The sequence below is a fragment of the Bubalus kerabau genome, chromosome 2 (assembly GCF_029407905.1).
Source record: "Bubalus kerabau isolate K-KA32 ecotype Philippines breed swamp buffalo chromosome 2, PCC_UOA_SB_1v2, whole genome shotgun sequence".
NCBI classification, from domain to species: domain Eukaryota; kingdom Metazoa; phylum Chordata; class Mammalia; order Artiodactyla; family Bovidae; genus Bubalus; species Bubalus kerabau.
Genome location: NC_073625.1, coordinates 43,058,289 through 43,085,043, shown reverse-complemented (window position 1 = coordinate 43,085,043; position 26,755 = coordinate 43,058,289). Strand labels below are relative to the sequence as shown.

Below are 26,755 nucleotides of genomic sequence, written 5' to 3'. Positions count from 1 at the left end.
GTACATTTATTTAATGTGCCTCCTTTTCAAAAAATATCACTGTCTTTTACTCAGTTTGTAAGAAAATAGCACCATACTTATTCCAAATGCACATTATTGTTCACTAGAATCAATATTGCTCACTTGGCATGCTGTATTAGGATGATTGCTGTTAAACTGAATTAAATATTTGTAGGTTTTAATCTCTGCTCACACAAGTTAAGTCAATGTGAGTGATCAATTCAAGTTACCAACATGTAGTGTCTTCACTGTGAAATGGATAAAAAAGATAACTGCTCCCTGTTGTAAGAGTACATGTGTGCATGAGCGCTCAGTCATGTCTGACTCTGCAACCCCATGGACTGTAGCCCACCAGGTTCCTGTGTCCATGGGATTCTCCAGGCAAGAATACAGGAGCGGGCTGCCATTTCCTCCTCCAGGGGATCTTCCCAATTCAGGGATTGAACCTGTGTCTCCTGCGTCTTCAGCATTGGCAGGCGGATTCTTAACCACTGAGCCACCTTAGAGGCCATACTAAGTGCAAAATGCTACCACCTTGTATAGAGGCAGTCATATTGGTATTTTTATTTTCATTATTATCACTTTAATCACATGTCCATTACCTCAATAAATGACAACTTTATCATAATCTCCTGGGAAAGAGAATTAGGGGTTACCCCAAAGATGTAGTTACATTTACACAACTTGGTAAGATATATCCATTTGGAAAGCTGTGTTAGTGAGCCTGTGATTCAAAGACTAGATCATAACAAAAGAAAACATGACTTAAAGTGATGAAAATGTATTAGAAAGTTAAGTTCTTTGATGCTTAAGAATTTTTCAGATGTTTTTATTTTGTAATTCATGAACCTTGTTTTAAAATTTATTGAAATGTCCGTCAAGATCTAATGTTTTTTTAAATAGATTCATAGAAGGTAAATCCATCAGGAGGGGGATGACCTTAGTCAAGGGATTGAGTACATAGATCATGGATAACCTTAGTGGCAATGGAAAAGTTGCTGATAATTCCACTTTCTACAGAATATAATATGTGCCCCAAAGATATGGACCTATGTCAGCAAGTAAGAAAAAACAGAAAGCAATACATTCTCCACAGCTTTAAAAGTTGTTAAGTGTGTATGTGGAAGCAGGAAGGGGGTTAGTTGTTTATTCTGAGACATCATTTGTGGTTTTCCTAAGTGTAACTGAACTATCACTCACCTGACTTCCAATGATTTCTGTACAGTACAATTTGGAAGTAGCCAATTTTGTGGACCACTGCATTTTTGATAAATATTGTTAGTATTGAAACATTTTAGTAACTTCTTTTTGTATACAGATTTTAAGCGAAAAGTTTAAAAGGATTTTATAGGATCTGTTTGAATTTCTGACTTTTGCTAAACTGTTATTCAGTAGCTAAGTCGTGTCCTTGTGATCCGTGGACTGCAGCATGCCAGGCTTCCCTGTCCTTCACTGTCTCCTGAACTTTGCTCAAACTCATGTCCAGTGAGTCAGTGATGATACCATTTTGCTAAACTAAATGCTATTTAAAAAGCACTTTGCATAGTCTTCCCTGGTGGAAGCATAGGGCTTCTCTGGTGGCTCAGAGGGTAAAGCGTCTGCCTGCAATGCAGGAGACCTGGGTTCAATCAGGAAGATCCCCTGGAGAAGGAAGTGGCAACCCACTCCAGTACTCTTGCCTGGAAAATCCCATGGACAGAAAAGCCTGGTAGACTACAGTCCATGGGATCGCAAAGAGTCAGACACGACTGAGCAACTTCACTTTGCATAGTCTGGGATAAGTACATCATAAAGTAAAAATTAGTTAAGCTCGCCTATTCAAATAAGTGAATTCACTTATACTTTGTTGGGAAAGAACTCATAGTGTAGTACCCCAGCAACAGAGTGAGATTTCTATGGAAAACATGACTGACTCTCAACTGCTTTACTTTTTTCACTGTTTAAGTTTTCAAGAAGCTAAGACAAGGGTGAACAATAGATGAAATAACATGTGAACAGAATGACTTCCAGCAGCAGGGAGCCCCCGTCAGGACCTGCCCTGCTCACAGCACCCTCACCTGCGTTCTCAGCCCCACCAGCCATAACACCCTGAGCACCACACAGAGACGGTCACCAGGAGAAGACTTCCTGATGATTCTCTTATGTTTGAGGGGAAAACAAGGTAATTGTAGAAACAGCATAACCTGTAAGATGTTGCAGAATGTCACTGGTCATTTCAGAGTGAGCTACCCGGTTTCAACCTGCAGCTCTGACTTTCAGGCTGGGACCCACTCACCTTCGCACACGGGCTGCAGTCCTGACCAGGACCCGTTGAGCAGACACGTCCGCTCGGCCGAGCCCCGCAGCTGGTAGCCCATTTCACAGGAGAAGCGCAGGAGGCTCTTGGCCTTAAACTCCTCTCCAAGCCGAGACCCATGGGCTGGGGTCCCCGGATCACCGCAAAATCCAGGGTTATTTCCTGCAGGACACAAAACATATGGCAGTAGACTATGCTGCTTAAAACAGGGCTGTTGTGTTTACAGAGAATGAAGTTTTATGTAAATGTGTATCAAACACGGCCACAGTCATAACATTCTGGAAATACTGTGAGAAAGATTTTCTTTATTACAGCACAAAAGTAGAAGACTCAATACAATCCCTATCAAGCTACCAATGGTATTCTTCACAGAGCTAGAACAAATAATTTCACAATTTGTATGGAAATACAAAAAACCTTGAATAGCCAAAGCAATCTTGAGAAAGAAGAATGGAACTGGAGGAATCAACCTGCCTGACTTCAGGCTCTACTACAAAGTCACAGTCATCAAGACAGTATGGTACTGGCACAAAGACAGAAATATAGATCAATGGAACAAAATAGAAAGCCCAGAGATAAATCCACGCACCTATGGACACCTTATCTTTGACAAAGGAGGCAAGAGTATACAATGGATTAAAGACAATCTCTTCAACAAGTGGTGCTGGGAAAACTGGTCAACCACTTGTAAAAGAATGAAACTAGACCACTTTCTAACACCATACACTAAAATAAACTCAAAATGGATTAAAGATCTAAACGTAAGACCAGAAACTATAAAACCCCTAGAGGAGAACACAGGCAAAACACTCTCTGACATACATCACAGCAGGATCCTCTATGACCCACCTCCCTGAATATTGGAAATAAAAGCAAAAATAAACAAATGGGACCTAATTAAACTTAAAAGCTTCTGCACAACAAAGGAAACTATAAGCAAGGTGAAAAGACAGCCTTCAGAATGGGAGAAAATAATAGCAAATGAAGCAACTGACAAACAACTAATCTCAAAAATATACAAGCAACTCCTGCAGCTCAATTCCAGAAAAATACACGACCCAATCAAAAAATGGGCCAAAGAACTAAATAGACATTTCTCCAAAGAAGACAAACAGATGGCTAACAAACACATGAAAAGATGCTCAACATCACTCATTATCAGAGAAATGCAAATCAAAACCACTATGAGGTACCATTCATGCCAGTCAGAATGGCTGTGATCCAAAAGTCTACAAGCAATAAATGCTGGAGAGGGTGTGGAGAAAAGGGAACCCTCTTACACTGTTGGTGGGAATGCAAACTAGTACAGCCACTATGGGGAACAGTGTGGAGATTCCTTAAAAAACTGGAAATAGAACTGCCTTATGATCCAGCAATCCCACTGCTGGGCCTACACACCGAGGAAACCAGAATTGAAAGAGACACATGTACCCCAATGTTCATCGCAGCACTGTTTATAATAGCCAGGACATGGAAGCAACCTAGATGTCCATCAGCAGATGAATGGATAAGAAAGCTGTGGTACATATACACAGTGGAGTATTACTCAGCCATTAAAAAGAATACATTTGAATCAGTTCTAATGAGGTGGATGAAACTGGAGCCTATTATACAGAGTGAAGTAAGCCAGAAAGAAAAACACCAATCCAGTATACTAAGGCATATATATGGAATTTAGAAAGATGGTAACAATAACCCTGTATACGAGACAGCAAAAGAGACACTGATGTATAGAATAGTCTTTTGGACTCTTTGGGAGAGGGAGAGGGTGGGATGATTTGGGAGAATGGCACTGAAACATGTATAATACCAAATATGAAACGAGTCGCCAGTCCAGGTTCGATGCACGATACTGGATGCTTGGGGCTGGTGCACTGGGATGACCCAGAGGGATGGTATGGGGAGGGAGGAGGGTTCAGGATGGGGAACACATGTATACCTGTGGCAGATTCATTTTGATATATGGCAAAACCAATACAATATTGTAAAGTTAAACAATAAAATAAAATAAAATAAAAGTGAAAAAAAAGTAGAAGACTCTAAGAAATTGTTTATATGTAACTAAAATCAAAATAGTTTATTAAAATATGGTAGTGAAAATAATCGGAGAAGGCAATGGCACCCCGCTCCAGTACTTTTGCCTAGAAAATCCCATGGATGGAGGAGCCTGGTAGGCTGCAGTTCATGGGGTCTCTAGAGTCGGACACGACTGAGTGACTTCACTTTCACTTTTCACTTTCATGTATTGGAGAAGGAAATGGCAACCCACTCCAGTGTTCTTGCCTGGAGAATCCCAGGGAGGGGAAGCCTGGTTGGCTGCCGTCTATGGGGTCGCACAGAGTCGGACATGACCTAAGCGACACAGCAGCAGCAGCAGCAGTGACAATAATTGATATTCTTTGGAAGAAACAGAACACTGGGGACAGTGAGTGCAGGAATTGCTCACTGGAAATGCTGGTGAGGATGCCCACAAGGAGATGGGGGAACGTGTGTTGGGAATAAAAAAATCAAATAAGAGGTCTGATCCACTGAGTTATTATGAAACATTCATGGAAGAATTAAAATGATTTCTTTTCTAAACAGGACCGATGTGATTGTTGATGGTGGAGATAGGAAAGATGTGGAAGAACTGAGAGGAAGCAGAAGGAGAGAAAAGGGAGGGCAAGCTGAGTCAAGGCGAGCAGGCTTCCTAGTCAGGGGTGGGAGGCTCCCGGGGATCCAGCAGGAGAAACTATGCTGGGACATGCATTCATTCAAAGAGAAGAAGCCGCAGGTGCCAGCGATGTGTCCTAGGGGTGTGCTCGGCTGGAATGGGTTAGTAACCACTTTGGAGACGGGCGCCGCCAGTCCGTGTCCGCGCAGTGGACGACTGCCCGCGCCAGCCCACCTGTGCAGTGGGGCAGGGCTCCGCTCCAGTGACTGTCCTCCTGGCAGGCTCTGCTGCTGTCGCCCACAAGACTGCGGCTCCCTCGGCACGAGTAGTGGACCACGGCCCCATAGGTGAACAGGTCTCCTGTGAGTATGGCGTTGGCAGGGACACCAGGGTGTCCACACGATATCACTTAAGAAGAAAAGAAAATAATCAATAAGTACATTGTTCCTGTTAAGCTGCTCTGTGTTGGTCACTGTACTTCAGAGACTCATATGATCACCGCCTATTAACGAAAACACATCCCTGGTACCCTGTGGATGAGAAACATCAACTTCCAGATGACCCTCCCTCACACATTACTGAAGACCAGGAAAGGCTCCGTCAGTGAAGCTTTTTGTTTGTTTGTTTTTTTATTAAGGTAGCTTTGCTGAAGGTAGAAATTGACATTGAAATTTTGAAAAAGAAAGTCATCTACCTAAATTTTTCCATCTGCCCTTAGCTGTATACTAAGTAAGCGGTGTTCATACAAAATGGTAGAGACTACCACAGACCCGCCAAAGCTATCACCATTATTTCTTCAGTTAGTATGCTTTGCATGGGGACGACAAAACTCAGTCAAATCTGCTCCCTCTTCCAGATCACAGTCTAGAGAGACCATTCTAACAATTTTTCCTTGTTAGTATTTGTCTTAAGTACATTTAAATTGGGGTCTAGTTGCTTTATAATATTATGTTAGTTTTTGCTGTGCAACAAAGTGAATCAGATATATATATATATATATATATATATATATCTCCTCTATTAAATTTTTTACTTTAATAAAAATAAAATGCTTAAGTTAAAAAGTAATAATAAATTACTGATTAATTTTTAACCCAAGTATTCCATTCATTTCTTTATACCAAATGTGGCCCATCATCTGATCATAATTATTCCTCAAAAAGGAAAAATCTAGAATACCACAGGATGGTAAAGACTTCTATCTTTCTTTTTGTAAAGTCCAAAATTTTTAGGGTTAACCACTAAAAAAAATTATACATGATCAAAAAGCTAACTGTGAGACAGTCAATTCCTAGGCAGATTGATAAGGGGTTTGGGGCTCCCGAGGAAGAGAGAAGGGTCTGGGTCTCTCGAAGAGGAGAGAGGGGTTTGGAATTCTCAAGGAGGAGGAAAGGACAAATGTCTTTATTTTTTTCTCTACATTTCTTAGTCACATAAAACATTTTTTCTCAAAGCCAGGAACTGATGATTACACAATACAAAACTCAGTTTAAACTCTATCAGTTCAGTTTAGCTCAGTCACTCAGTCAGGTCCGACTCTTTGTGACCCAATGAACTGCAGCATGCCAGGCTTCCCTGTCCATCACCAACTCATCCATTGAGTCGGTTATGCCATCCAACCATCTCATCCTCTGTCGTCCCCTTCTCCTCCCACCTTCAATCTTTCCCAGCATCAGGGTCTTTTCCAGTGAGTCAGTTCTTCCCATCAGGTGGCCAAAGTATTGGAGTTTCAGCTTCAACATCAGTCCTTCCAATGAATATTAGGATAGACTGGTTGGGTCTTCTTGCAGGCCAAGGAACTCTCAAGAGTCTTCTCTATCACCACAGTTCAAAAGCATCACTTCTTCAGCGCTCAGCTTTCTTTATGGTCCAACTCTCACATCCATACATGAGTACTGGAAAAACCATACCCTTGACTAGACAGACCTTTGTCGGCATTAAACTCTCTTCTTTTTAATATGCTATCTAGATTGGTCATAGCTTTTCTTCCAAGGAATAAGTGTCTTTTAATTTCATGGCTGCAGTCACCATCTGCAGTGATTCTGGAGCCCAAGAAAATAGTCGGTCACTGTTTCCATTGTTTACCCATCTATTTACCATGAAGTGATTGGACTGAATGCCATGATCTTGGCTTTTTGAATGTTGAGTTTTAAGCTAGCTTTTTCACTCTCCTCTTTCACCTTCAAGAGGCTCTTTAGTTCCTCTTTGCTTTCTGCCATAAGGGTGGTGTCATCTGCAGATCTGAGGTGATTGATATTTCTCCCGGCAATCTTGATTCCAGCTTGTGGTTCTTCCAGTCCAGCGTTTCTCATGATGTGCTCTGCATATCTGTTAAATAAGCATGGTAACAATATACACCTTGACATACTCCTTTTCCTGTTTGGAACCAGTCTGTTGTTCCATGTCCAGTTCTAACTGTTGCTTCCTGACCTGCATACAGGTTTCTCAAGAGGCAGCTCAGGTCGTCTGGTATTCCCATCACTTTCAGAATTTTCCACAGTTTATTGTGATCCAGTCAAAGGCTTTGGCATAGTCAATAAAGCAGAAATAGATGTTTTTCTGGAACTCTCTTGCTTTTTCGATGATCCAGCAGATGTTGACAGTTTGATTTCTGGTTCCTCTGCCTTTTCTAAAACCAGCTTGAACATCTGGAAGTTCATAGTTTACGTATTGTTGAAAACTGGCTTGGAGAATTTTGAGTATTACTTTGCTAGCATGTGAGATGAGTGCAATTGTGTGGTAGTTTGAACACTCTTTGGCATTGCCTTTCTTTGGGATTGGAATGAAAACTGATGTTGATCTTGAAAGTACAGAGAGAGAAATTATCTTAAAAGATAGATTTCTCACTAAGTCAGCTCTAGCTATCTGCTGTAAGCTACAAAAACAAGCGCCTGGACCAAATCAGTCTTTAGAAAAACTTGCAGCTGGCTCAGACAGTGTATTATGGTAGAAAATATGAGGAAGAAAATAGGAAGAAAAAAGAACCAGGCCAAAGACTGAAGCCCCAACAATGGCTGTTAGACCTGCTTTGAAACAGTCGGAGGGAAAACGCCCAGAGGGACCCAGGTGAAAAGGGACGGACTTGTTATTACTGTGGGAAGGAGGGGGCATCTCAAGCGGGATTGCCCTCAGGCATCTAAGCCACCCACAGCTCTGTGTCTGGTCCGCAAAGGACCACACTGGAGGAGAGACTGCCCTCCAAGGTTTAGGCCTCAGAGGTCGGACTCTCAAGACAATGGGGACTGAAGGTGCCTGGGGATGCCCAAGCAAGCCCCCTTCCTAATTACACCTGAGGAACTCTGGGTATTAGTAACTGTGGGGGCCAATCAGTTGATTTTCCTTTGGACCCTGGGGCAACTTTCTCTGTGCTCATGGAAGCCCCTGGCCCGCTTTCCTCCTGATCCACTACTGTAATGCGGCTGTCAGGACGAGCCAAACACTATTATGTCAGTCACCCTTTAAGCTGCAGCTGGGACTCTGTGCTATTTTCTCGAGTTTCTAATTGTGCTGGGAGCCTCCCTCACCCCTTCTGGGGAGGGATATACCGAACAAGGTCCAGGCCTCTGTTTTCATAAATATGGAACTCATCCTTTTTAACTGAACAAAATGTAAATCCTAAAGTGTGGGCTGATGGAAAAACTGTAGGTCTAGCACAAAATGCTGTTCCTGTAGTTATCAAGCTCAAAGACCCTCACGTATTTCCATATCAAAAGCAGTATCCACTAAAGCTTGAGGTTAAGGAAGGGTTAAAACCCATCATTGAAAATTTAAAGGAACAGGGGCTATTAATTCTCTGTAATAGTCCATACAACACTGCTATTTTGGATGTAAAAATGTCAAATGATAAATAGAGACTAATTTAAGATATATAAATAATAAGTGCCTGATCCTTATACCTTATTGTCTGAAGTTCTTGGACGAGTCAAATATAGTTCAGTCACTGATTTGAAAGTTGCTTTCTAGAGTTAAACCTCTATTAAATCATCTTCTACCTATGACATTAAGACAATTGAGAGGATTCTTGGGCATTATAGGCTGTTGCTGCATTTGGATTCTGGGTTATGGGGAACTTGCGGGGCCTTTATAATAAACTTTTAACTGAAACTCAGCAGGCCCAAACCAACAAGCTGGTTTGGTCCCCCAGAGATTCAAAAGGCTTTTAAGGCTCAAACTTCTCTCTTGCAGGCTCCTGCTTTGAGCTTGCCCACAGGATCAGAGTTTACTTTGTTTGTGACTGAAAAAAGGCTATGGCCACATTGCTTAAGGGTAGTTGCTACTTTTGTTTTGCTAATGACTAAAGCTCTTAAGTTAACTAATGGACAAAATCTTACTGTACTGACTTCTCATGATGTAAGCGGGATCTTACACTCTAAAGTTCAGAGAAAGAATGGCTCCATCTTTAAAGCTGCTGTAACTCAAGGGGTGTCAAAAGCTTTACGAATAGAATATCACTTACACTGTTCCTGGAGACCCCAATTTTCAGAAAAGGTTAAAAAGGCTAATGACATAATTGAGGCATCTGCATAAAGTAACTCAGGAAACACAAGACTGTTGGTTTAAAGTTTTACCCGTAGCTTTAAAGAGAGCTTGAGCTGCCCCTAAGAAGAAAGGAGTGTCCCTGTGATAGATATTGTCATAGATCTGGAAGCCTTAGAATTAACTATGTGACTCAGCTTTTAGCTTTTCAACAGAGTTTACAAGGAGGTTAACTCCTGCCCCAGCCTTTGAGTCAAACAAGCCACTGTTTGAGCCAGGAACCGAGATGGGCCTGAAAATATATGTGGGCTTGCTTCTGCTGACTCCAAAAGTCCTGAGTCTGCTGTTTGACCCTCAAGACAATGCCTTCTTTTCCTGGGCTATTTCTACGCTGCATTCCACAATTGGTTTAATTTCTGGGTCTGTGGAACACTCTCCTGCTCATCAATTGAAGGCTTATCAAGGTGTATTTCTCCTCATCAAGGAAAGGACTTTCCTCAACTCTGCAATGACATCCAACAATCCTAAGATGGACTGATGTAACTATGGACATAATGTGACTTTTAAATTTGATTATGTTTTAACTTGGTTTAATGACTATTTTGCCTTACATCTAGACCTGTATAATGGGGTTTGTTTCTAACTGTCTGAGTTTTTAAGTTACAAATGATTGTCCAGGCTCCTAAAACTACCATGACCTCCTTCAACTATTACTTGGGGCCCTGGGATCTGAGACCCTCAAAATGAGGGTTAGGAGAATATGTTGCCTCAAAAATTTAGGGACAACACCTCTCAAAACCAGGAAGTAGTTATGAAATGAAAACAATGCCCCTTTCCCTTGGCAACATAACTCTCCTAAAAGAAAAAGGAGGAATGAGAGGCAGGTTGATAAGAAGTCCCGGGTTCCTGAGGAGGAGAGAGGTGTCTGGAGTTCTCAAGGAGGAGGAAAGGACAAACATCTCTCTCTTTTTTTTCCCCTCTACATTCTGTAGTCTTAATCTTATAAAAGAAAAATTTTTTTTTTTCTTTAAGCCTAGAACTGATGGTTATACAACAAACAACTCAGTTTAAACTCTATACTATGGATTATATAACAATAATGTATCCTGCTTGAGGACACACTCTCCTTCTTGAAAACCTTCTGACTAATCTTGTTATCTTAAAATGTAAATTGTGGGAGTGCATCTAGTAAGATCTTTACAAACTTGAAACATTCTTTTGATTTATTGTAATAACCAATTAAAAAAGTATATAACTCCCTTTCCTAGGACTAGCAAGTGGGGCACTCTCTGTCCCCCTTCTGATGTCTATGTCAGAGGCATTCTCTGTCCCTTTTCATACTTTAATAAAACTCTGCTATACAAAATATCTTGAGTGATCAAGCCTAGTCCCTGGTTCTGAAGCTAAATCTTCTTCTTCAGAGATCACGAATTCAACATCATTCACTGTAAGCTATTAATTGGACTGAGGGTGCCAGAAATGATCCAAAGGGAGCTGATTTTACATCCAAGAGAGATTGCATTTGGTCATCGGCAACCGCAGAGCGACACCAACCAGAGAGGCAGGTTTCAGAAAGGCCCCAGTGCCCCGAGTCACATTCGCCCTCCCCTGACACTCTCTCATCCTGACATCCACTCGTCGGAGAACAGGAGTTTATCTGGAGTCCTAAAAAGAAGCTAACTAGAGCAGAATCAGTGACATGGTTGGTGAATGATCAGTTCCAGGTGAAATAAAAGAGAAAATAAAAATCAGTGAACCATACAACATCACAAATAGAGAGGGTGGCCAGCTGCTGCAGAGCCTGTGGTAAAAATGCTCTCCTTGGAAAGCATGTGTTCCCAAATTCCCATAGCTCCAGCGGTTAATAACAGCGGTGGGAACTCACCAATTTGGAAAACGAGATCAGTGAAAAGCTGGTTCCTGGAGGTCTGGGGCACAGGGGCATAATCACAACCACTAATGGAAGTCTCGGGGAGGCCGGGGAAGAGGCTAGGCAAATCTTTGGGGAGAAAATAAAACTGATTTCTCTGAAAAGTTCCCATGTGTGAAGGCACAGAAAACTGAACACATAAAATTTGATGAGAACTGTAACACATTCATAGTTTATTTATTTATTTATTTTTGGTCAAATAAACTTGTACATTTGTTTTTGAAAGTCATCGCTTTCTTTCTCCATAAGAATTAACTGTATCGTTACACTTAGAATTTGACACAGGTTTTCAGGCAGATTCAAAGGGCTTTGAGGGACCCCGACTTGAAGGAAAAAAGTCTCCGGCACCAGTCCACTCTGAAAATGTACTGAAAATGCTGTAATCAAGAGGACTAAAATGGACTACCACCTTTTTTCAGTATTTCAATTTATAATGTAATTGTCATTTCCCGTTTTCTGTATACATGAAAAATGAATACTAAAAATATATTGATTTTAAGAATGGTTTTGTTTCTGATTTTTAAAAGACCAAGGAGAGTGACTCCCTTTCCTTAATTTTCAGACTCTGTTTTAAAAAGACACAAGATGATTCTCTTTGAACTCAAGGACAATATGCTATTTCAAGGGAAAGAAAGCAATAAGGTAGCTACTGGGGTGAAAAAGAAAATGTCCTTGCTCATCTGCATACTGTTAATAACGTTTTCTGGGAAGCTAGAGCCATGACCTGTAATTCTGTCTGCCCAGAAGAGCACCCTGCCGCTCTTCCTCTTGGTTAAACCTAAGGGTCAGGAGGAAGTGCCAACCAGGGTGCCGTCTTCTTTATCAGGCTCACACTGGACTGTCCTGGAAGTGCTGATGAGACAAGTGAGGCCCCCAGAGTGCTCCACACTTCTGGCCACAGATACTGGGTCCATAGATGGAGACTCCATACTATAGCCTTTTGCAGTATCTCTGAACCTGGGTCCCCAGGGAGGCAGCGTGTTGCAAGAGGCACAGTCTGGAGGCTGCTGGCACCCGGGTGAACCAGAGGATCTGCCCACCTGCTGGGCTGAAGCAGGAAACGAGCACTGATGAGAGGACACAGGGAAAACAGGGTCCAGGCAGAGCTGACCGAGTCCCTTGCCTTCTTAAAGATATCATAAAAACTAATATGATTTGTGATGGGGTCAGGAGGAGAGAATAAAAAATCAATACCTTTTTCAATAGTATTAAAAAAAAAAAAACTACATATGTTGTGTTGGCAGTGTTCTTTGAAGGCCAGACGACCCCACTCACCCAGACACTTGGGCAGAGAGCGATCCCACAGGCCGTTCGCCATGCAGGTGAGGGCGGAAGATCCCAGCAGGTAGAAGCCCCTCTTGCACTGATATACAACAGTCACTCCATACTCAAAACCCTCAGGGAGGTTCTGGTGCTCGTGACGAATGGCGTTTTCCACCAAGCCTGGGTCTGAGCAGTTCACCACTGTGGAGGCAAGCACATCACACATAGTTTACATGCAGCTCTGCGGTTACAATCTTGGAGTGGGGGGACTGCAACCCACTCTAGTGTTCTCAGCTGGGGAATCCCAGGGGGACAGAGGAGCCCGATAGGCTGCAGTCTAGGGGGTCACAAAGAGTCAGACATGGCTAACTAAACAACAACAACAATATTTATACATGAAACAGACTGCAGAGAAGGTGAACTCCTCCTCGTGGTTTTGGGAAGTTTGCAAGATGACAGCCTCACAGCCAAGGCTTAGTGTGAAATCCTGCAGCCTTGACAATCTCCACTTCCTGCTCTGGGTCACCAGCCTTCAAAAAAATATTGAGCAACATATTGGCTTCTACAGCAATTTAAACATGAGACTGATAGCTTTTAACTGCTTCCTAATAATATGCTTCTTCAATGTAAAGTCTAAAATTAGTTTTCCTGGTTATATTTTTACATTATGAAAATTTTAAAGTAGAAATGGCTGAAGTTAGTCTTTGTATGCGAGTGTGAGGGTTTAGGACAGCGTAGGACACACAAATGAATTCCACCCCCTACCCCTCAACATGCACTAATGCTTCAATATGTGCCTGCAGTGATTTCTGTTAAATGTCTGTGCTAAGTCGCCCCAGTCGTGTATAACTCTTTGTGACCCCATGGACTTTAGCCTGCCAGGCTCCTCCATCCAGGGATTTCCCAGGCAAAAATATTGGACCGGGTTGCCATGCCTTTCCCCCAGGAGATCTTCCCAACCTAGGGATTGAACCCACATCTCTTACGTCTCCTCCATTGGCAGGCAGGTTCTTTACCACTAGCACCACCTGATAATGTAAAATAAGGTAGCCCCTGGTTTGAGGTCTTCCCCTGTAGAAACCACAGGGACAGGGGACATGTTCTTTGAGCTTGAGCGCCTGCTGGTGTCCAGGAGGGGACCAGCCACCACAGGTGCAGAGGAGAGAAGGGGCCGGGACTGTCTGCACTCTGACTGCCCAGGGCTGAACAGGCAGCTGCAGGAGCCACGCTCTCGCCCACATTTCAGACCTGTGGCAATTGCTACATTCTTTTAGTTGGAGACACAGCGTCTAGCAGAGGGTAACACATCAGAGCAAAACCAGTAGCAGACTCACTGTAGGGGTCTCCCCACATCCCAGCATCACACCTCTCAACATGCTAAGCACAGAGACCTGGCCTTGATGTTCAGGTATTAAAACCTGACACAGAACAGGAAGTCCTCAGCTGCAGAGAAAGGGAAACATTGTACCACACACAGAGCCCACGTGGAGTCCTGGAGGACATTTGTGTTTCAATTCAGTTCAGTTGCTCAGTCGTGTCCCACTCTTTGCGACCCCATGAATCTCAGCACACCAGGCCTCCCTGTCCATCACCAACTCCCGGAGTTCACTCAAACTCACGTCCATCGCATCTGTGATGCCATCCAGCCATCTCATCCTCTGTTGTCCCCTTCTCCTCCTGCCCCCAAACCATCCCAGCATCAGAGTCTTTTCCAACGAGTCAACTCTTCACATGAGGTGGCCAAAGTACTGGAGTTTCAGCTTTAGCATCATTCCTTCCAAAGAACACCCAGGGCTGATCTCCTTTAGAATGGACTGGTTGGATCTCCTTGCAGTCCAAGGGACTCTCAAGAGTCTTCTCCAACACCACACTTCAAAAGCATCAATTCTTTGGCGCTCAGCTTTCTTCACAGTCCAACTCTCATATCCATACATGACCACTGGAAAAACCATAGTCTTGACTAGATGGACCTTTGTTGGCAAAGTAATGTCTCTGCTTTTGAATATGCTATCTAGGTTGGTCATAACTTTCTTTCCAAGGAGTAAGCGTCTTTTAATTTCATGGCTGCAATCACCATCTGCAGTGGTTTTAGAGACTCCCAAAATAAAGTCTGACACTGTTTCCACTGTTTCCCCATCTATTTTCCATGAAGTGATGGGACCAGATGCCACGATCTTAGTTTTCTGAATGTTGAGCTTTAAGCCAACTTTTTCACTCTCCTCTTTCACTTTCATCAAGAGGTTTTTTAGTTCCTCTTCACTTTCACTGGGGGTTAAGACATTCATGTAATGGATCAGCAACACGTCTGAAGTCACAAAGGTGGCTTTACCAGAGCTAGGTAAGGATCAGAGCTCCAAACTACCTGAGGACTCCTGAACCTCCTGCAGTGGACGTAGGGCTTTGTGAGAAAAGGGAGGAAGGACGGGAAGGGAGGAGGGAGAGAGGAGGGAGGAAAGAATGGTTTCCTTATCTTCTTAATTCTTTCATTCTATCTTACAATTTGTATTTACATTTCTTTTTCTATGTTTACTCCTGTTTCTTGCTTATTTCTTATTTTCTTTTATGGCTCATTAAAAATCTGATCACAAACAGGAAATACAAGAAAATGATGCTTCATAATGGAAACTATAGCCAAATTAAATTCTTTGGCAGTGGGAAAAAAATGGGTAAGGATTAGTTCACTCATTAAAAAAAAAAGCATTCATAGTTGATTAGAGTTTTGAGTAATATTTGTTTTTAAATTTTCCAATAGAAGGGATTATGCAAAGTTGAGAGGACATCGAAGGTGAGATGACTCTGCAGTGTTCAGTGTACTGCACAGAATAAATGTTTTCAGCTTGTTTACTAACTGCATGAATCAAAATTTAAATATAAGATTACTGGTCACAGGGAAAAAAAAAAATTGTTATGCTGCTGCTGAGTCGCTTCAGTTGTGTCCAACCCTGTGCGACCCCATGGACTGCAGCCCACCAGGCTCCTCCATCCATGGGATTTTCCAGGCAAGAGTACTGGAGTGGGGTGCCATCGCCTTCTCCCATTGTGAGGATTTTTCAAATATATGAAGGTTACCTTTAATTTTTTATCAATAACTGATAAGAATAAAGAAACAGATTTTAGGTTTAATGAGACATTCAGGTTGGATAAAGAAGAAACATTCTAATTGATTGCTATTGATTCTAGTTGAATTTCAGAGACAGGTGGGGGTGGGGGTGGGGAGACTGAGAACCTTCTATGCGTCAGGCACTGTGCTAAGCATGTTACATGCATTGGTTTACTTAGAATGCACAGAAACCCAGGCTTTCTTTGCCCGGTTGTAGAAGAAAACTGATGTTCTCCAGTGAAGTTGAGGATTAACTAACTCTAAAACCCTGGATTTGTAACAGGAGGGAAAGTGGCAGGGCACAACTTTTGAGAGGATGCTATAGCCCAAGAACACAACATAAACCAATTAGAATCAAATGGGACCAAGATGACAGACAAGACTAGATCTTAATCCTCCATCAACAAGTGAAAGACACATCCAGAAGTGCCATGACAGTTCCATGGAGCTGTTAAAAGACCAAGGAGTAGGCAGTTGCCCAAATCCTGGAAATCTCCACCCCTTCTGAAAAACAGTTGGAATAATCCTCCCACTCATTAGCATATGAAATTACCAAGCCTATAAAAACTAACCACACCAAATTTTGTGGCCGCATTCACCCTCTGCCAGGGCCCACCCTCGTCTGTGGAATGTGATTCTCTCTGTATCTGAATAAATTAACTTCTTACCTATCACTTTGTCTCTCACTGAATTCTTTCCAGGATGAGACATCAAGAACCTGAGCTTCATTAGGTCCTGAAACCAGGTACTATGGGTTTTGGCTGGGTTTGAGTCCCAGCCATGTAGGTTCAGGTCCAAAACTGGGTTTTGACTGGGTTTGAGTCCCAGCCATGTGGGTTAGAGTCCCAATCTGAAGTAAACAGTTCCAGATTCAGTTATGCAAGTTTAATAAGCTTTTGTTTTGTTTGCTTGTTTCCCTTTTCATTCCTCTCTAAGCAGAACAGAGCCTTCACTCACCCCAGAGTTTCTCAATTTTCTTTATTCTTATGTATGTAACAGCAAAGGACATATATTCTCTGCATTAAAATGACCAATCCTACAAAACTGTAGATAAGATGGAAAAAAAAATAAAACCTCCTAATGTTTGCCTGTAACACAAACATTTTTACATGAGGAAATAAAACACTGTGACTTATCCTAAGACTGTTAGACTTGGGTCTACCTCATTTCTTGTTCTTGAACTTGACACGTATTTTGGAATTTAAGAGACAAAGACTCAGAGAATGCTCTTCTTTAGAAACAGGGCCTTGAAACAGCAGACATAAACCTGACTCTTAGAGTAGACATGACAACGTCTATTTTCATTCTGTGTTACAAAGTCTGCAGCCATATAACTTATTTACTCCAGAAAGATATCACTATTAGTAGAAAAGGGTGGCTTTTTAATGTATTTATTTTCCTGGTCCTGTTTGTAAAGGTAGCTTTGGGGGTTGAGTCATTTCCTGTATGTTGTTGTTGTTTGGTTGCTCAGTCGTGTCCAACTCTTTGTGACCCCATGGACCGCAGCATGCCAGGCTCCTCTATCCTTCACTGTTTTCTGGAGTTTGCTCAAACCCATGTCCATTGAGTCAGTGATGCCATCCAACCATCTTATCCTCTGTCATCCCCATCTCCTCCTGCCTTCAATCTTCTCCAGTTCCTGGATGACGGTGATCTGATTTATCACAAATGCATCAGGCATAGTCTGAGCTTTTTTATGGGTAGGGCTGAGTCTGAGGATAAAATGTGACTCAAGGTGGAGAGACTGGAAATCTGCATCTAAACCAGCCTCACTTGGGCACAGATTTAGCTGGAGTTTCATTCCAAAGTTCTGGTGGAGTTTCTCTTTCCCATCATTAACCAAATATTATAGGGCTGGCTTCTCAGGGGACTCAGATGGTAAAGAACCCACCTGCCAGTACAGGAGACACAGGTTCAATCCCTGGGTTGGAAAGATCCTGTAGAGAAGGAAATGGAAACCTACTCCAGTATTCTTATCTGGGAAATCCCATGGACAGAGGAGCCTGGCAGATGGCAGTCCATGGGTGGAAATGAGTCAGACATGACTCAGGAGCTGAGCATGCATGCTCAGGATTCCACAGCTCATTGACCCCCCCTCCCCAGATTAGACATGGGGGACCTGTATTCAACATTTGGAGGGGGGAAGAAACGAAGCACACCAGCATGCTTACACAAGATACAACACCTTAGACCTTCTGGAGAATTATTAAAGGAATCACACAGAGAAGAATCAGGCCATAGTGCAGGGCATATGGAGAATCTCTGGAAAATTGTGTTAATAGGGGAGTTATTTCTGTTAATTTAAACTTTTAAATTTTCTTGTCATTTTTTTTTCTGACACTTTACTATCCTTATGAGCCTGACCTCTTTGAAACCATGCTTTTCCTCATTGAATAATTTTCCTGTAAATTCTGTGAATTAGACAGTACCCCATACTTCATAAATGAAGCAACACAAAGCAACAGAGAATAACAGAAAATGTGCACAGGAGGCATCTGGCTCGCTGGGGGATTTCTAATCCCTTCGAGGCTGGGATGACAATACTTGTCAGTCATCTCCCCTTTTATCAGAGGTTTTGGAGGTGCCAGCTTTTAAAATTAAGTACTCATTTTAAAGGTCTGCTCTTCCAAAGGCAGGGTCAAGAGAATACGAAGACAAGCCACAGTATAAGAGACAATATTAGAAAGGACACAGCTAATAAAGGATGGCTACCAAAACTGAAAAAGAACTCTTAAAACTCAACAGTGGAAAACAATTCAACTGAAAAATGAGCCACAGGCCATAAATGACCCCGCAGCAGAGAAGACTTACAGATGGCAAATAAGCACATGGAAAGATGTTGCAGGTCATATGTCATCAGGGAGATGCAAATTAAACAACAACGAGATGCCACTGCACACCTATCAGAATGGCCACCACTCGGAATGCGGACAACTGCAGATGCTGACTTGATGGGGAGTTGGAACTCTCATCGCTGCCGGTGGGGATCAGACTGTGCAGCTAGTTATGAAGACAGTTTGGAGGTTTCTTACCAAATTAAACATAACTCTTACCATACAATCGAGAAATCCTGTTCCTTAATATTTACCCAAGGGAGTTAAAAACTTCTGTCCACACAGAAGCCTACATGGGAATAATTACAGCAGGTTTATCTACAGTTGCCAAAACTTGGAAGCAACCAAGATGTCCCTCAGGAGGTAAATCTACAGATAGACTGTGATCCTTCCAGACATAGGATTTTACTCATTCCTAAAAACGTACCATCAAGCCAATAAAAAGCATAGAGGAAACTTAAATGCATACACTAAATGAAAATTCAGATCTGAAATAGTTACATATTGTGGTTCCAACTTGACATTCTAGAAAAGGCAAAACTATAGAGATGGTAAAAAGATCAGGGGTTGCCAGGTGCTGAGGGGAAGCAGGGCTGAGGAGGCTAAACAAGGGCTGTGAAAACACTGGGCAGTTACAGCAATCAGAGCTACCTGTCCTCATGTGTGCGTGCTAAGTTGCTTCAGTCATGTCCCACCCTTTGTGACCCCATGGACAGTAGCTCACTAGGCTCCTCTGTCCATGGAGTTCTCTAGGCAAGAATATTGGAGTGGGTTCCATGCTCTCCTCCAGGGGATCTTGCCAACCCAGGGATCGAACCCAAGTCTCTAATGTCTCCTGCATTGGCAGGTGGGTTCTTTACCACCATTGCCACCTAGGAAGCCACATGGCATCATCCACCTGTCCAAACCCATAGGTCCTATGTTAAAACTAAAACCCTGGGTTTCCCTTGTGGTCCAGTGGTTAAGATTCTGCCTTGCAATGCAGGGGACACGTTGAATCCCTGGTCTGGGACAATTCCACAAGCCAAGGGGCAACTAAGCCTTTGAGCTTGCCCTCAGGCCCTAGAGCCCATGCTCTGCGATAAGAGAAGCCACCACAAAACAATCCTGAGCAGCACAGCTAGTGAGCCGCCATCGCTCACTACAACTAGAGAAAAGCCCAAGCAGCAGCGAAGACCCAGCACAGCCAAAGTGTTCCATGTAGGTTCATCATTGTTAATAAATGCACCATATTGCGGGGATGTTGATAATTAGGGGTGTGCACTGTGGGGGCAAGGGGTACTGGGAAACCTCTGCACTTTCTTCTCAATCTTGCTATGAACCTAAAACTGCTCTAAAAAAAAATCTATTAAAAAAATAAGTCCTTTCCAATTTTTCAAGAAAAGGCAGGAGGAAAAGACAAGTCAAAATTAACACTGAAGTCATTAAAAAGAACCTTGCCCTCCTTCACACTGAGCCATGGACTGCTAAAGGACCAGCACCTATTGTAAAACACCAAGTTAAAGTGAAAGTTGCTCAGTTGTGTCTGATTCTTTGCGATTCTGTGGACTATACAGTCCATGGAATTCTCCAGGGATGGGTGGGTGGCCTTTCCCTTCTCCAGGGGATATTCCAAACCCAGGAACTGAACCCAGGTCTTTTGCATTGCAGGTGGATTCTTTATCAGCTGAGCCACAAGGGAAGCCCGAAACACCAAGAACTATTGTTAAATGACAGGCATTTGATTTCTTCTCCATTGCTTTGGCATAAGTTGGGTGAAAATGATGGAGAAGGACATGGCAACCCACTCCAGTATTCTTGCCGGGGAAAACCTGTGGACAGATGAGGCTGGCGGGTACAGTCCACAGGGTTTGCACAGGAGTATAGACATGACTTAGCAACTAAGCTATGACAAAGGAAAATGAGGTACAGAAAAGATATTTTGATAATTAAAAGCCTGCTCTTTGAATTTACTCCTTCTTTTCTTTAGCCAGAATGTCCTGTGTCCAGTGGGCAATCTCAGTAGCTGGGGGCCTTTCTCCCTAATTAACCAGCCCTAATCTCTAGATTATTATCTGCTTAAAGGTATGAATTATTTCAGCCAGCTCTGTATTGATAGTGTATCGCATAGCACTCAGAACACAGTTGGTGCTTAGTAAATGTTAGGTTGAGGAGAAGGGTTCTGGAGGAATGGATCTAGATATCCCTTCAAGCCTAAGACATCAAAGACACGGCTATGCCATAAACCCCTGTGAAGATTAACTGGACCCAAATTTATGCACCTCCATTTTTAATCATTCTTAGAGTTGAGCTATCTTTCCCTGTCATAGTGGATAGAGAAAACAGTTTGATTAAAGCTTTTTAACCTTTAGCTAGGTCCCTCTAGTCAGAGCTATGGTTTTTCCAGTAGTCATGTATGGATGTGAGAATTGGACATAAAGAAAGCTGAGCACTGAAGAACTGATGCTTTTGAACTGTGGTGTTGGAGAAGACTCTTTTTTTTTTTTTTGGCATTATCCATTTTTTTTATTTTTTAACTTTATAATATTGTATTGGTTTTGCCATATATCAAAATGAATCCACCACAGGTATACATGTGTTCCCCATCCTGAACCCTCCTCCCTCCTCCCTCCCCATACCATCCCTCTGGGTCGTCCCAGTGCACCAGCCCCAAGCATCCAGTATTGTGCATTGAACCTGGGCTGGTGACTCGTTTCATATATGATATTATACATGTTTCAATGCCATTCTCCCAAATCATCCCACCCTCTCCCTCTCCCACAGAGTCGACTCTTGAGAGTCCCTTGGACCGCAAGGAGATCCAACCAGTCCATCCTAAAGGAAATCAGTCCTGAATATTCCTTGGAAGGACTGATGATGAAGCTGAAGCTCCAGTACTTTGGCCACCTGATGTGAAGAGCTGACTCATTAGAAAAGACCCTGATGCTGGGAAAGATTTAGGGCAGGAGGAGAAGGAGATGACAGAGGATGAGATGTTTGGATGGCATCACCGACTCAATCGACATGAGTTTGAGTAGGTTCTGGGAATTGGTGATGGATAGGGAGGCCTGGCGTGCTACAGTCCATGGGGTCGCAAAGACTGGGACCTGACTGAGTGACTGAACTGAACTGAATCTTTAGCTTATCTCTGAAGTTGCTGGAACAAGTGGTGGACACCATCGCCCAGTCTCTCCACTGCCATCCAAGTGCCCAGGGCTCAGGGCAGACACATGGGCCCGGTGTTTCCCTGTGAGAGGGGGTAAATGATTCACCATGGCTATCACAGCCATGCCTACACCATGCTCAGGAAGCACTAGGAGCCGCTGGAGTGTCCCACTGAAGGGGAGGGGCCAGACATACGTAGAAGCCAACTAATTGTGCCAGCTCACACATTCCAGACATCCCCTAACTCCAGTCATCCCCTAACTCCAGTCATCCCAATCACTGCCCCTGCCTAATAGGATTTAATGATAACATGTAATCTACAAGGTTAACCTGCCAATGTACAGGCTGGCCAGATGCCCCACATTGTCAGGAGACCAGCATGAGCTTTGGGATGAGAAACCAGGGGCATCTCCATGAGATACTCCACCGTTTCCTTCCCCAGGACTTCCCTGAAGCTCAAATGGTAAAGAATCTGCCTGTAGTGCAGGAGACCCAGGTTTGATCCCTGGGTCAGGAAGATCCTCTGGAGAAGGGAATGGCAATTCAGTCTAGTATTCTTGCCTGGAGAATCCCATGGACAGAGAAGCCTAGTGGGCTATTGTCTGTGGGGACGCAAAGAGTCAGACATGACTGAGTGACTAATACTTCACTTCTCCTCCCCTAATAGGACAAACCTGAAGCCTGCCTTCTGGAGACAGTGAGAACAGGGAACCTGGGGGTCTGCTCTTCATGGCAAGACTTTCTCATGTTGAAAAGGGAGTTTTAGAGGGAAGTGGAATGAGGAGGCATTACTCTGTTTTTGAGCTGCAGCGAAGCACTCTGATATAGATGCTTGCCAGCATGGATAGGTAGGTAGCCAAATTTCAAGTAACTGCCTTTTGAAGCACAGCCTGAATTCCCATCCTGCTATTGTTGCTTTTGAATAGAGCTCCCTTGTGTACCCAGTGGGAAGGTGGGTGATTGTCAGAGCACGGGACCTTTGTATGTGTCTGGCTTTAATACAGTTACTACCAAAAACAAACAGAAATAACACTTTACCTTCATATGGAAGAATGTTCACCTTCAGTATGAGAGATGTTTTAATGGAAAGTAATTGGAGCAAAACCTTAAACAGCATGAACTAAAGACTACAAGATGAACCTGTCAATGTCCAAGTTCTCTAAACTCTTAAAAACTCAAAAACTACAGAGCAGCATTTCCTTGGAAATTTAAGCGTTAATCCAAATCTGTGTGACAATTTTTAAAGAAGCAAATTTCTAAAACTTGAGATCTAAGTGTGAGTGTGAAAGTTGCTCAGCTGTGTTCAACTCTTTGCGACCCCATGGACTATACAGTCTGTGGAATTCTCCAGGCCAGAATACTAAATGAGTAGCCATTCCCTTCTCTAGGGGATCTTCCCAATCCAGAGATCAAACCCAGGTCTCCCACATTGCCGGTGGAATCTTTACCAACTGAGCTATCAGGGAAGCCCTGAGATCTAAAACTTGAGATCTAAAAGCAGTTAGAACTTCTTAACTTCTTTTGTAAGGACCAAAGGCATGGAATATATGTGGTAGAGATAAATCAGTGCCCAAGTGAGGAGAAGGATAAATGGAAGAAGTCTTTGAAGCACAGAGTCCCAGGGTTCTATGGCTGAATATCTGGCCAAAGACCAGAGACCATGGAGAGATTTGTGTATTATCCTCAGAAACGATATTCCACCATGTGGAGAGCGGGTACAGAAGCCCTCCAAGCAGGCAGACAGACCCCCTGGTGTGTGGTTGCCCCTGCTGACTGGGGGCTCTCCTACCTCGGCAGGTGGGCAGGGGGCTGCTCCACTGGCCATTGCTCCGACACTGGGCTCGAGACGCACCCTGCAGCAGGTAGCCGGGATTGCAGGTAAAGTTCACCACGTCGTTCAGGTTGAACTCGCTGCCATTGGTCAGCCCGTGGGCGGGGTTCCCCGGGTGTCCACAGGTGATGGCTATGGAGGAACACAGGTCCACACGGTGGTCAGAAGATGAACAAGTCATCACCTTCACCTGGAATTCTTCATTCACACATATCATATGTATTAAACGTGTTAATTAGAGGGTTGACAGCGGATCAGATAGGTTACAGATTGTGTTTATATTTGGAAGCAGAAATCAGGAGAAAGAGTCATGGGTTGAACCACAGGTTTTTATTATAACTAATTGTGGAAAATAACCAGCACCTGCTTTTGTTCATAATCATAATTATTTCTTATTTACTTCATGACGGGATATCAAGTAATTTTGAAATAAAACAATGAAAAACAAGATGAAAAAATTTTGTTAATCATGAGTTTTGAATATTTTTCCCCTAGAAAACATCAGCTAATTTTGTGGAACTCTCATTTTGAAATATTAAAGGAATTTAGCTGAAAATTTAAATTACGTATGTATAAGTTATTCCCAAATCAATGTAAACATCATGAAATTAGCAAAAATGTGTGCATGCTCAAATCCTATTTTCTTCGACATCCCCTGTTTATGCAGTCAACTGTCATCCTGTGATGCCCACAATCACAGTAACACAAATCATGAAGATACTCTTGACTGGCCCTTTCAAAAGAAACACATTACAGCTGTAAAACTGGTGTTCTTCTCACTTATCTTGTCAACCACTTTCCCTTTCAAGTAAAACTTTCACCCTTGACCTTTGTACATTTACCACAGCACTATCAGAGAGAAGATCCGTCACTTTCGTAAACTTACATCAATGTTCCCTTTGTTTAGGAAAATAGAGAACATATTAGGAAAAATTGGCTTAAAAGGAAATTTGCAATAGAGGTACACTCTCTTTTAAAAATAGGAGTTGGCATTTGCCTTTGAAGTTAGAAAGTTTGAGGACAATTGTTACGTACAGTTTCACCTTCTACGAAAGGAAGGACTGCGTTCAAAGCTGTCTGTGTTCTTGACGAAGCAATGACAGAAACACAAAACAACACAGAAGACTGGAGGTGGACTCGGGGGGCACCTGCGAAGTTGACCTGCAGACTCAGGCTCAGCAGCCCTACCCTCCACTAGTCAGAGGGGGTGTCCACCTGGTCGTCCTGTGATGGCGTCTAGGGGAATAAATGCCTGACATCCTCATCCTGGGACCCATCTGAGATGAGCTGTGAGCAAACGCAATGTGGATGGGAGGCTGGCAGAGGGCTGGGAAAACTTGGAATGGGAGGAGGACCAGAGACGGAAGTGGGGGAGTGCCCGTGTTCTCTCTCTCCCGTCAGCTCTCCATCTCCTCCTCTGAGATTAGACATGTCTGTGCTACAACTTAATGACAAAAGGAAAACACCCCTAAGGGAAACACCGCCCGAATTAGATCGCAGAAGGTACTTACGGACACAGACTGGGGTGTGTCCGGACCACTTGTGGTCTTGCAAGCATATCCTGACGGAAGTCCCCACGAGCCGGAAGCCGGGGTTGCACTGATACACCACTGTGTCCCTGTAACTGAAGCCATCGCCGCTGATGTGACCATTCACGATGGGGTCCGGGGAGCCACAGTGGCCGGCTGGAAATGAACAAAACCAACAAATACACGCTGGAGAGTGCGTCTTCTGTAAAAGCACCACATTTATGGACAAACAACAGGGTCCTACTGTTTAGCACAGGGAGCTACATGCAACAGCCTGGAATACACCAGAATGGAAGAGAACATGAAACAGATTATGTATCATGTGTAACTGAGTCACTCTGCTGTAGAGAAGAGATTAACACAATGTCAATGGACTATATATCAATAAAAAATTATAGAACTAATGCATTCATAATTTGTCTTTATTGTCAAGTAACTAACAGCCTTGAATACAAACAGCATTTAAAGGTTTTCCATTTATATAAATATAAATATAATATATATATATTTTATATGTTTTGCTTTTCAGCTTAATTTTTATCAACAGTTGTGGGAACATAAGTAATATTTCAAATAGAAAATTGTTAAAGGGTATCCCCTAGTTATGGTTTCTCCATTCATTTCTTCTACTTATTTTTCATTCATATTTTATGGTATTTATCTGGTAAATAAAAGCCAAAAGAAAGGAAGAGTCACTTGGAACTAATGTAAGTTCCGTAACCCTATTGAATATGTGTAGCACGGAAAAGTATGGAGGGATTTCCAGAGAGAGATTAGATTCCTGAACTATTTGTGAAATTCTAGAGGAAGGACTCGTGTTATAAAATAAATCCAGTTTCAGGAAACGTCCATTTGAGTCATGTTTTCAGACCAGCAATGTCTTTGGGGCTGGGGATTCCATGAGGAGTAAGGCCGTCCTCAGAGGTCTGACACAGAAAGCATCCCAGGGAGTTTCATCTTAAAGAGGTGAGGAGTGGGGAGGAGGCATGCAGCCAAGCCGGGCATCACACACCCTGACAGAGGCAACACTGAAGGCCTAAAGGGAGCACACCATTAGCCAGATCAAGGCGTCGAGTCCCTGTATTGAGAACCTGGATTTGATTTATTTTTATAGTCTCAGTTAAAATGAAGATTATGGAGTTATGGGACCAAACTATTCATTTTCCAGAAGTGCACCCATTTTAGCCTTTTAGGTTACAGCTTTACACATTTCACACTCTATGTTGTGCAACTTCCCCAATTTTGGCTACATTTAGCTATTAGTATTTCAGTGAGCACTGGTGCATGTGTGCTAAGTTGCTCTAGTCATTTGTTTGCAACCCCATGGACTATAGTCCACCAGGCTCCTCTATCCATGGGATTCTCCAGGCAAGAATACTGGAGTGAGTGCCATGCCCTCCTCCAGGGGATCTTCCCAGTCCAGGGATCAAACCCATGTCTCTAGTCTCCTACATTGGCAGGCAGGTTCTTTACCACTAGCACCACCTGGGAAGCCCTCCACTGAGCACAATCAGCAGCAAAGAAAGGGCAAGAAACTCTATTAACTGGAAAAAAAAGAGAGAGAGAGAATTGGGATGAGGGATGAGGGCAGCCCTGCACGTTTCAAGCGAAAGTATCTCCTAAATTAAATAAAGTGATGTGATTATCTGGGAGACCTCACACTGGGATGCCAGGCCTCTGGGTTTTGTGTTTGCTTGTT

At 43.0% G+C, this 26,755-nt stretch overlaps 1 protein-coding gene across 1 annotated transcript in view; it reads right to left on the bottom strand.

Annotated features, from left to right (window-relative positions):
- CSMD1 (CUB and Sushi multiple domains 1) overlaps positions 1–26,755 on the bottom strand; it is a 1,679,419-nt gene that overhangs the window by 34,657 nt on the left and 1,618,007 nt on the right. The window contains exons 52-56 of the mRNA XM_055567572.1: positions 25,039–25,212; positions 23,486–23,659; positions 12,631–12,819; positions 5,184–5,357; positions 2,276–2,458 (exon numbers count right to left, since the gene is read on the bottom strand). Of these exons, the coding sequence (XP_055423547.1) occupies positions 2,276–2,458; positions 5,184–5,357; positions 12,631–12,819; positions 23,486–23,659; positions 25,039–25,212 (894 nt within the window). The remainder of the gene's footprint in view (positions 1–2,275; positions 2,459–5,183; positions 5,358–12,630; positions 12,820–23,485; positions 23,660–25,038; positions 25,213–26,755) is intronic.